Genomic DNA, 12151 nt, shown 5'->3' on the forward strand with positions numbered 1-12151 from the left:
TAACATACTATTTAATTATTTCCTAATTTAAATGTAATTAAGGATTGCACTAAGGTACTAGAGAAGGAAGGACAATTAAAAAAAACTATTAAGTATTCAATAAATAGTGCATAAAATTACTATCCCCACTGCGCCCCCCACCCCCATGGGGGCAGCAGCCCATTACCAGTGTCCCCTCTAATTTTTTGGGAGGGTGGGTGGAAAAGTATAGTGTCTGAGCGGCAGTCCCTTTGGGACTGGGCGGCACAGAAATAAATAAATAAATAAACGAATGAATGAATGAATAAACAAACAAACAAACAAACAAACAAACAAACAAAAAACCCACCCTGTTTTGCCTCAGAGAATTTCAAAATAAAATACTGTACTGTGTGTCTATAACAGTGAGCTCATAATAGGGCAACTCTATCAATATCAAAATGCCACTTAAATAGTTGAGCTAGTTTCAAACTAGATTTTGATTTTCTTTCTCTCTTCCTTACTCCCATTCTTTTTCTTTCTCTTTTCCTTCCTCTCTTTTTTCTATCTGTTTCTCTCTCTTCCTCTCTCTCTCTCCTTCCCTCTCACTCTTTCCCTCTCAGCTTCTGGGCAGGTTTGGAAAACTCTGAGTTGATGATGATTTTTAAGTGAGCGATTGCTCACTGCTCAGCTTAGAGGGAACTATGCCCATTCCTGTTCTCTATGTTATTATGGTAGACAGGAAAGAGCTGTATTGAGTTGACTGTTGATCACCAGCAAAACCTCAGCACTGTGGTCCTCCTCAGCTGTGAAGGCAGAAGCAGCAACAATACCAGCTGCTTCGTTTTTTTATTCCCCCTCCAGAGATACTCAGAGCCTCCAGTCCTGTGTAAACCTGTCCTAAATCATGGTTTTATCTTCTCTTTATGGGTCCAAGTCGAGTGAATCTGGGGCATGACCCAGAATGCAGTTAGTCACCTGCACAGCTATAAGCGTTTCGAGAGAGCGCCCGCTCGCCCAGCATAGGGCTTGAAAGATTCGCCTTTCGGATGCCATGCGGTGCGTGGAGTTGGCTGTGCACCTTAATTAAATTTCGTTAAGACCCAAGGTCATGTTCCAAGTCTGATCCTGCTGTCTTAGGCTCTGAGAAGAGGATGGGTGTGGTGAGCTTCACTTAACAATAGCAATTAATGGGAGTTCAGTATGTGGGCATGCTTGGCGGTGGTTTGAAGAAAATGTTAAATATTTATATTAAAAAAATAGCTGCCGAAATGACTAAGATCTTCAATGAGTTAGATTCGAACCTGCAAATCATGGCTTTTTATAGCTTATGCTCTGGCTGCTGAGCCCTGCCCTTATTGCATCTTCACCTTTACTAACCCAGAAGAGTGTAGTTCAGGCAGTGTGGCCAATATTAAAGGGCTGGCATTACATGCTTTTATGCTAGAGTGGTGAGGTGGCCTAGTGGTGAAGACAAATAATTTATTTATTCATTCATTTATTTATTTATTTATTTATTTATTTATTTATTTATTTATTATTATTTACTTACTTACTTACTTACTTACTTACTTACTTACTTACTTACTTACTTACTTACTTACTTATTAGATTTGTATGCCGCCCCTCTCCGCAGACTCGGGGCGGCTAACAACAATAAAAAGGCAACATAAATAAATCTAATATTAAAAAATCTAAAAGCCCCAATTTAAGAGATCAGTCATACATACAGTCATACCATACATACATTTTATAAGCCTAGGGGAAGGGAATATTTCAAATCCCCCATGCCTGACGACAGAGGTGAGTTTTTAAGAGCTTACGAAAGGCAAGGGAGTCAGGGCGGCTTACAACAATACAAAAAACACAAATTCAAATTAAATCCCAATTTAAAAACCCATAACTCAATCAATCAGCATTCAATATACAGTGGTACCTCTACCTAAGAACGCCTCTACTTACGCATTTTTCTAGATAACAACTGGGTGTTCAAGATTTTTTTGCCTCTTCTCAAGAGCCATTTTCCCTTTACAAACCCAAGCCTCTGAAACTAATCGGAAAAAGGAAGATAGAAGCCTCCGTGGGGCCTCTCTAGGAATCTCCTGAAAGGAAACAGGGCCTCCCTGTGCTTTTGCATTGATTCTTATAGGAAAAATTGCTTCTTCTTACTTTTCTACTTAAGAACCGGATCACGGAACAAATTAAGTTCGTAAGTAGAGGGACCACTGTAACTTGGCCATGAGAGATGACAGTTCATGGCCCCCAGGCCTGCTGTCAAAGCCAGGTCTTCATAGCCTTTCGGAAGGCCAGTAGGGTGGGAGCAGTATGGACATTCTGGGGGAGTTGGTTCCATAGAGCAGGGGCAGCCACAGAGAAGGCCCTCCCCTTTGGTCCCACCAACTTCCATTGCTTAGTTGACGGAACCTGGAGGAGGCCAAACCAGTGTGATCTTATTGGTCTCTGGGAGGTATGCGGCAGGAGATGGTCCCATAGAAAGTCTGGTCCTGTAGTAAGGTTTTATAGGTGATATAGCCCACACCTTGAATTGTGACCGGAAACTAATTGGTAGCCAATACAGCTCACAGAGCGTAAGTGTTATGTGGGTGTACCAAGGTACACCCATAACAGCTCATGCAGCTGCATTGTGGACTATTTGCAGTCTCCGAACACTCTTCAAGGACTATACAAGTCCCATGTACAGTGATCCCTCGATTATCACGAGGGTTCCGTTCCAAGACCTCTCGCGATAATCGATTTTTCGCAATGTAGGGTTGCGGAAGTAAAAACACCATCTGCGCATGCGCACCCTTTTTTTCATGGCCGCGCATGCGCAGATGGTGGAGTTTGCATGGGCGGCGGGGAAGACCCAGGGAAGGTTCCTTCGGCCGCCCAGCAGCTGATCTGCTTGGTAGCGCAGCAGCAGCGAGCAGATGAAGATCGGGGTTTTCCCCTTTGCGTGGGCGGCGGGGAAACCCCGATCTTCGTCTGCTCGCTGCTGCTGCGGCCGCCCAGCAGCTGATCTGCTCGGTAGCGCAGCAGCAGCGAGCAGATGAAGATCAGGGTTTCCCCGCCGCCCACGCAAAGGGGAAATCCCGATTCGGCTCCTCGCTGCTGCTGCGCTACCGAGCAGATCAGCTGCTGGGCGGCCGAAGGAACCTTCCCTGGGTCTTCCTCGCTGATGCCCCCGCTCGCCCGCCCGCCACCCGCCAGCAAGAGGGGGAGAGATAGAGAAAGAGAGAGAAGGAAAGAAAGAGATGAGAGATGGAGGAAGAGAGTGTGAGAGAGGAAGAAGCAAGATAGAGAAAGAGAGAGAGAAAGAAAGATGAGAAAGGAAGGAAGAGAGTGACGTCATCGGGTGGGAAAAATCGCGATATAGCGTTTCGCGAAGAATGAGATCGCGAAAATCGAGGGATCACTGTATATCCCCTCTAATATGGAGGATATTTTTGACCTTGGGTTCAAACCTGGATGCCTTTATGACAGTCATCCGGTGGGCAGGGACCTGAGATGAAAAGGCTCAGTGTTATGAGTAATTCCTTCCTTTGAAAGGGGTCATGTGATAGGGCGGATGTCAGTAGATTTCTTGGGAACTGATAGATTTAATACATGACTCAACAAAGAAACCTCCATATATTGTTGTACTTTGACCAGCTAACAGAGTTAAGCACTCCAAATTAAACATCAAAATTGAAAATCAGTATAAAATTATGCAAACTATTTTTTTAAAAAAAAAAATCACAGTTGATACATTAACAAAACGTCATCTTTGCAGTAGGGTGGAAGGATTCTACTACTGCCACTTTTTAAATTTTTAATTATTCCTTTCTTTCTTCCTTTCTTTCTTTCTCCTCTTCCTTTCTGCCCAGAGGGCTCTTACTCTAGCAAAGGAGGGTGGGTGAAGGAGAGCAGATTGTTCTGGCAGGAAAAGCCAAGAATTTACTAGGGAAAACCAATTCTGGAACATGCAAACATATAACTCACAATCCAGCACAGAACTAAGCATTCCATATTCCATGTGATGAAAATATAAAGCCTGTTTTGGATTCTGGCCATGATAATACAGGGAAGAAGCTAAAGGTGAAACCGAGGACCTACCCTGGCCTTAAAACGTAGCATATTTTTAAATTAAAATTCAGTGTTAATTCTCCTTGGGGCAAAAGGTTATGCCATGTCTTATTGCAAGAGTGCTCTCAAATTCCCATTGAATTAGCAATAGCATTTAGATTTATATACCACTTCAGAGTACTTTACAGCCCTCTCTAAACAGTTTACAGAGAATAAGCATATTGCCCCCAACAATCTGGGTCCTCATTTTACCGACCTTGGAAGGATGGAAGGCTGTGTCAACCTTGAGCCTACTGAGATTCGATCCGCCAAACTGTTGGCTGCTGGTGATCAGCAGAAATAGCTTGCAGTACTGCACTCTAAGTACTGCGCTACTGAGGCTTCTGATTGTATTTTTCTATAAAAAGGTAACTAGGCTTTCTTTACTTTTTGTTCTTTTCTTTGAAAAAGTTTCTCATTCTCATCTTCAGTTCTGACTGAATGGTGGGGAATGAAAGGATTTCTATTCCTTGTAGTAATCTAGTTAGTACTCTGAAGCATTGGCCATTAACTCTCTGATAATTGTTGAAGCCACTTTGGGGTTTATCTGTACTAACCACCATATAACTACAAGGATATATCATATTTTTCAGAGTATAAGATGCACCTTTTTCTCCACTAAAAGAGGCTGGAAATTTGAGTGCATCTTAAACTCGGAATGTAGCTTTTACTAAGCTTTTTTCCCAGCCCTAACAAGGTGCTAATATGTTTCTCTCTGAAGAGAGAGAGAAGTGAAGTGTGTTAGAAACTGTTTTTTATCCATCCTAAGATAAAAATACACAAAATAGTATAAGGGCAGACTAGATGGACTATGAGGTCTTTTTCTGTCGTCAATCTTCTATGTTTCTATGAGAAATCTTGAGAAGTATAAATATGTTATACTGAACATATTTGCTCATTTTAGTTTAAATACTTGAGCTATTGATACTTCAGTGCTTACATTTCCCTTGCTCTAAAGATCTCTAAAGATCCCACAAGGACCTTCTGCCAAGGCATAAGAAATATTGATTCATTTGTGTGGCATAGCTGGCCAGCTGTCTGTGGTGAGGGTATGTCACAATACATGTCAAAAAGAACTCACCATCTGTCATGATGTTTAGGCCTGTTCTTCTTCCAGCTGCCAAATCCTTGCACCCTGTGCTGTGGACAAATTAAAGTATTCCAACCCTTTCTCCATACTTGGCTATTAAAATGAGAAGTTGTCCATGGCAGAACCGCAGCCCACGCTGTTGCTACTATTAATGTATTGTGGTCATTTCAACCCAGGATCTCACCACTAAAACTGGTGTTCTCGGAAGCAACTGTTTTATTATTCCTGTCGGACAGTTGTGCCATGCTAATGATAGAAATCCCAGCCTATAATCTTGCTTATTATTCTTGAGGTTTTGAGGAAATCTGGATTATTCGATTACACTGGTCAACCCAAAAAAAGTCATCAGCAAAGATGATATGTCTGTTTTATGGAGTTTGATGTGCTGATTCCAAAAATATGTTTAGTTTTGCTCTATCACATAAAGTTTCTGATATGGAAACGTTTTTGTTATTACATTATTACATTATAAATATGAAGCTTCTGAAATAACTGAACTCTATGCAAACTTTGTGTTTTTCTCTGATCGTTTTGGATTTTTTTTCAGGTCATAACCGAGCGCCTTCTCTTGAGTCCAATAATAAATCCCTAAATTATTCGATTACAATGGTCAACACAAAAAAAGTCATCAGCAAAGATGATATGTCTGTTTTAGGGAGTTTGATGTGCTGATTCCAAAATATGTTTAGTTTTGCTCTATTACATAAAGCAGGGGTCCCCAAACTTTTTACACAGGGGGCCAGTTCACTGTCCCTCGGACTGTTGGAGGACTGGACTATAAAAAAAACATATGAACAAATTCCTATGCACACTGCACATAGCTTGTTTTAAAGTAAAAAACAAAATGGGAACGTACTATTTAGAGGGGGGAGAAGGTCTGAAATTCATATATGTTTATGTTTTGTTTTTAATTTTCTTTTGTTGACTTCTGATTGGCTATACAAGGTTTTCTTGGCTTATGAAAAATGTATAAAGAAAGAAGGAAGCACTTTGGAATAATGGTTAATAAGTTAGAAATATAATTGGTGTTGCACTTTTTGAAGGAACATTAAGGAGGAAATTTAATTAAAAGAAAATGAATGTAACTAGATGGCAAAATTAGAAAAAAAAACTTTTGCAACTTTTTTGATGATTGATACCACATAATACCACATTTTATTCATGGAAAATTAGATGGTACACTGTGTTGTTTGAATGCATGTTGAGAGAAAAATTTAAAAAAATTACCCCCCCCAAAAAAAACAGTCCTTCCTTCCTCTGTCCCTCCATTCATTTCATTCTTCCTTCCTTCCTTCCTTGTTCCCTCCATTTCTCCTTCCTTCTTTCCCTCCTTCATTCCTCTCCACTTCTCCTTCCCTCCTTCTCTTTCCCTTTTCTTTCCTTCTCTCTCCCTTTTCCCTGTGTTCTTGTCACTCACCAGCGGTCTGGATAAATAGCCTCAGTGGGCCGCATGTGGCCCGCAGGCCGTAGTTTGGGGACCGCTGACATCAAGTTTCTGATATGGAAGTGTTTTTGTTACTACATTATTAAATACGAAGCTTCTGAAATAACTGAACTCTATGCAATAATATAATAATGCAATAATCAATCCCTCTTTCTCTTTCTGTCTTTTTTACTCCCTCCCCTAGGAGAGAAACCGTACAAATGTACCTGGGAAGGGTGCACGTGGAAATTTGCTCGCTCAGATGAACTAACGAGGCACTACCGCAAACACACAGGAGTGAAGCCGTTCAAGTGCGCGGACTGTGACCGAAGCTTTTCCCGTTCAGATCATTTGGCATTGCACCGCCGAAGGCACATGTTGGTCTGAAAAAATGCTACCTTATACATATATATATATATATATATATATATATATATATATATATATATTATACATATATATGTATATATATATGTATACCTATGAAATTTCAAGAGCTGGGTCTCTTTTAACTACAGTGCATTCAGCAGGACTGAATTCTGTTTTGATGGTGTTAGCACAAAAGGGGCATTCGGAGTGGTCCCCTATTCACAAAGAAGCAGGAACGAGAATGCTACAATCTTCCCTTCCACCTTAAGCAGGCTGTCCCGCACAGACCCAAAGCGTTACCTTTTGCTGAGGATAAACACCGGAATGCATCGAGATTGGGCATTATTTTCTAACCCGCGTCGTTTTCAAAAGTATTTATGGCTTGTATTTTAATTTTTTTTTGTTCCTCAACCATCCCACTTTTTTTTCTCCTGGAAAACAAACAATTCTGCTGTTTCGAAGACTGGATGTCATAACCCATAGAAAGGAACGAGTCCTCAAGAGCTTTCTCTTCGTTTGCTGCTGCTGCTGCTTCTTGGTTTTTTAAATTTTTTTGTTGTCGTCGTTGTTGTTTTTGTCATGTTTCATTTTTCCCCCCTGTTAAAATACTGGAGAATATCATCCTTCCCAACAATTTCCTAAGCCAGCTAAACAGACTGAAAAGAGGAGGGATTGGTTTTTGTTTTTGTTTTTAAAAAATGAAGCTTCTTGAAGTGAAAAAAAAAGATTTCTCAGCACACTTATGCAATAAAGATGGTGGTATTTGTACATATTTACCTCTTTCTTGTTATGCTGGACTTTAGAGGCCATTAATTCTTCTAAAACTTTCTAGATCTTTTTTTCTGTTCTGTTTATTGCTGGAATCTATAAAACAGGCATCCGTAATATTTCAGTATGAAATTCCCCATTTTATATCCATTTGCTTACTCTAGAATTGAAAGAGTTCATTAAAACCCGTCTTGGACACATAATAGAAGCGAAATTGGTCCCACCCTTTCTAAATCAGTTTATAAATCCTCAGCGTATTTCCCTGAAAATAACAGATGTTCAGCTATCCATCTCTTATTCATGGGTTGCTCAGTAGTTGATTCGCAACTGCGTAAGAGAAGTAATGGGTTAGCCATTGATTAGTCCTCTCCATGCATTGCCATGATAAACCTTCTGTTCTATGGGAGTGGATCCTTGATCGGAATGGGATGACTCCCCATGACCAACTCGCCATGGAACCACGTGTTATGGGACAATTCAACAATTCAGTTATTTAAAACAATTTTTAAAAAACTATTTTAATGTTTGTCCTTCACTTTTCATCTTATCCCTCCTTTGGTATCCTTTCTTTAATAAGTCTATTCCATCATATTGAAGAAATTAGCGTAACTCTTGACCCGATATTAACGTAACTCTTGTCCGGCAACGAGTTGGCCATGGTGAGTTGTCCTAGACCCTCCTTGATGGTTCACTCTCACATGATCATCCATTAATTGATGTTATAATTTGTATAGGCTCTGTGTACGTCTCTCTCTCTCTCTCTCTCTCTCTCTCTGTGTATGAATTCTCCCATTGAGTTGACCCCTGTGTTAGAATTCTGCGTAGAATTGTAGCATCTAAGTTTTGAAGTGAACATCCTCTGTGACCAAAAGGGAATTTAATGCATCGGAATAAAGAAGAGCATTGAGAAAGAATTTCAAGAGCTCTCAAAGTACTTCCCATTCCTAAAACCAAGTTCTGGCAAGAATAATTTTACACTAACTTCATGGAGTTATGATACAGGGCCAGGGAGACTTAGTCATCAAATTCGGCTGTGCTGGGCAAAGGCCAAGGTGGTTAGACAAACAACTGAAATTCCTGAAATAGGCAGGGGGTGATGGGGCCGATGGTTCCCCATGCATGTCAGGGAACCATTTTTAGAGATGGTATAAACTGATTCCAAAGGAATTTGGAAGGAAGCAAACGGGTGGGTGTCCTTCTCCTGAAATCTCTCTAAGAAATGCCAACCACTGCACCTGTTTTGGTCATCCAGGCTAGAAGCGGCTGCTTCTTTGTTCTAGATACAACAGATGAGGCAGCCTGACATAAACGAGTAAGCGTTTTGTGGGGCTACCATATCTAAGTAACTAAATGTGAACTGACAGCTCTGGCTTTTCAGTCTTAATTAAGGTGATTGAGAATCAAGTGGCAGCCATCTGTTCATAGAATTGGGCCTTTGGAAATAGTGTAGAAGGAACGGGTGGCCAACTCATAACATACACCCACCACAGCTCAAATTCATACATGACAACCCCATCTCCCCTTTCATCTGAGCTGCTCACACAGCCATGTAGATCGAGGTTCTCCAACCTTGGCAACTTTTAAGACTTGTGGGCCTCAACTCCCAGAATTCCCCAGCTGGTATGGCCAGCTATGGAATTCTGAGAGTTGAATCCCACAGGTTTTAAAATTAACAAAGTTGGAGAACCCTGATGAAGATTATCTTGAGTCTAAGGAGGAGGAGGGCGGCACAAAAAAATTGAATAAATAAGTAAATAAAATAAAATACAAATTATCAGATTCAGGGTGGGTAGCCTAAGTTCTCTGTTCCCATCAAGCTGGTTCTTATTCTGCAATGGTAGAAGTCATAGTTTGGTAGAAGAATTTGCTAATTGGGGACCTTGAGAGTATGATGAGGTTAGAACAAATGAGTAACGCATTATTAAAATGCTACACGAAGGCTTGAATCTCATTGTCAATAGCAAAACCAATACAGGTAATCCTTGACTTACAACAGTTCATTTAGTGGCCATTTGAAGTTATAACAGAATAAAACAGATATTTATGACCGTTTTTCTCAAAAGAATTGCTCCATCCGCATTGTCACGTGATCAAAATTCAGACGCCCGGCCACTGACCCATAGTTATGACGGTTGCAGTGCCTTGATCCACTTCTGTGACCTTCTGACCAGCAAAGTCAATGAGGGAAGCCAGATTCACTTAACAACCATGTTACTAACTGTGATTCACTTAACAATTGTAACAAGGAAGGTTGTAAAATAGGGCAAAACTCACTTAACAAATGTTTTACTTAGCAGCAGAAATGTGGTCGTAAGTCCAGGACTATCTGTATTGCATCTTTTACGACAATATATTTGTACAGTGATACCTCTACTTAAGAACTTAATTTGTTCTTAAGTAGAAAAGTTTGTAAGTAGAAGCAAATTTTCCCATAGGAATCAATGTAAAAGCAAATAATGCGTGCAAACCCATTAGGAAAGAAATAAAAGCTTGGAATTTGGGTGGGAGGAGGAGGAGGAAGAAGAGGAGGAGGACAGTCACTGCCGAAGGAAGAAGGTGAGATTAGGGGAACCAAAAAAAATCCAAAACTTTAAGGCTTAAAAAAAATGGCAGGAAACTGGCCGGACCTTCGTGCTGCTCTCAAATTTCCTGGGAATTTTTTCCGGGCTCAGGTTCTTAAGTAGAAAATGGTTCTTGAGAAGAGGCAAAAAAATCTTGAACACCCGGTTCTTATCTAGAAAAGTTCTTAAGTAGAGGCTTTCTTAGGTAGAGGTACTAATCTAAGAAATGATAACATTATGAAAATTTACTAAAAACCCACATTTTAAAAGATCCCATATAAACTCACACACATTCATCCAGTCCAATCCAATCATATCTAGGGACTCTGAAGCGGCAAAAGCCTTCTTAAGCACCACCGAAAGGCTTCTCTGGCAGCCCAGAAAAGACTGAGATGGCTGGGATTAAAGGGGGAATGGCAGGAAACTGGCTGGGCCTTCATGCCTGGGAAATTTTCTGGGTACGGGTTCTTAAGTAAAAAATGGTTCTTAAGAAGAGGCAAAAAAAATCTTGAACACCCGGTTCTTATCTAGAAAAGTTCTTAAGTAGAGTCGTTCTTAAGTAGAGGTACCACTGTAGTTTTATTTGGACTCATTCATCCTCTTGAGTATCTAACATGTGTAAGCTATTCAGCCAGTCAGGGATTTGTCATTTGTCGAACGCAGGAGCCAAAATCGAAGCATCCTGTGCTAGTAGCAGTGATCTTGAGACCCAATGGTCCACTTTTAAAATAACTCTGTGTAGCCGTTCCAAAAATAGTCAATTCAGACTGCAGAAGTCTTAGGACATTTCTCTATCCCACGCAGATCAACTCAGGAGTTTTCAAGTTCTGCTCGTTCTATTCCTTAACTTCCTCTTAAATTCAAGAGCTCTTCTGTCTGGCTCGTTCTCAAGTCAGTTCTTATGGCTTAGTAGGTTGGCCAACTTTTCGTCATAGCTCCAGCAAAACCAAGTTAGGAGTGATGGCAGGGAATTCCTTAGAGGAGTGCTTTTCTGTCTCCCAAAACTCAGTATTGTGTTGTTTTTGTAGAGCTGCGGTCCTTTGAGCTAATATCTAAGAAAGAGAGATACCCTGTTTTCTCCAAAATAAGACATCCCCTGATAAATAAGCCCAATCGGGCTTTTGAGTGCATGGCAATAAGGCCAAGCACTTATTTCAGGGTTCAAAAAATATAAGACATAGAAACACAGAAACATAGAAGTCTGACGGCAGAAAAAGACCTCATGGTCCATCTAGTCTGCCCTTATACTATTTTCTGTATTTTATCTTAGGATGGATATAAGTTTATCCCAGGCATGTTTAAATTTAGTTACTGTGGATTTATCTACCATGTCTGCTGGAAGTTTGTTCCAAGGATCTACTACTCTTTCAGTAAAATAATATTTTCTCATGTTGCTTTTGATCTTTCCCCCAACTAACTTCAGATTGTGTCCCCTTGTCCTTGTGTTCACTTTCTTATTAAAAACACTTCCCTCCTGGACCTTATTTAACCCTTTAACATATTTAAATGTTTCGATCATGTCCCCCCTTTCCCTTCTGTCCTCCAGACTATACAGATTGAGTTCATTAAGTCTTTCCTGATACGTTTTATGCTTAAGACCTGCCACCATTTTTGCAGTCCGTCTTTGGAGCCGTTCAATTTTGTCAATATCTTTTGTAGGTGAGGTCTCCAGAACTGAACACAGTATTCCAAATGTGGTCTCAGCAGCACTCTATATAGCGGGATCATAATCTCCCTCTTCCTGCTTGTTATACCTCTAGCTATGCAGCCAAGCATCCTACTTGCTTTCCCTACCGCCTGACTGCACTGTTCACCCATTTTGAGACTGTCAGAAATCACTAAGACAGGGTCTTATTTTGGGGGAAACACGGTATAATC

At 40.6% G+C, this 12151-nt stretch overlaps 1 protein-coding gene across 3 annotated transcripts in view; it reads left to right on the forward strand.

The window, feature by feature from the left end:
* KLF12 (KLF transcription factor 12) overlaps nt 1-9477 on the forward strand; it is a 291072-nt gene extending 281595 nt beyond the window's left edge. For all 3 annotated transcript variants that reach the window (XM_070751354.1, XM_070751352.1, XM_070751353.1), the window contains exon 6: nt 6781-9477. In XM_070751354.1, the coding sequence (XP_070607455.1) occupies nt 6781-6962 (182 nt within the window). In that variant the 3' untranslated portion in view covers nt 6963-9477. The remainder of the gene's footprint in view (nt 1-6780) is intronic.
* The last annotated feature ends 2674 nt before the right edge of the window (nt 9478-12151 follow it).

The sequence above is a fragment of the Erythrolamprus reginae genome, chromosome 4 (assembly GCF_031021105.1).
Source record: "Erythrolamprus reginae isolate rEryReg1 chromosome 4, rEryReg1.hap1, whole genome shotgun sequence".
Lineage (NCBI taxonomy): Eukaryota > Metazoa > Chordata > Lepidosauria > Squamata > Dipsadidae > Erythrolamprus > Erythrolamprus reginae.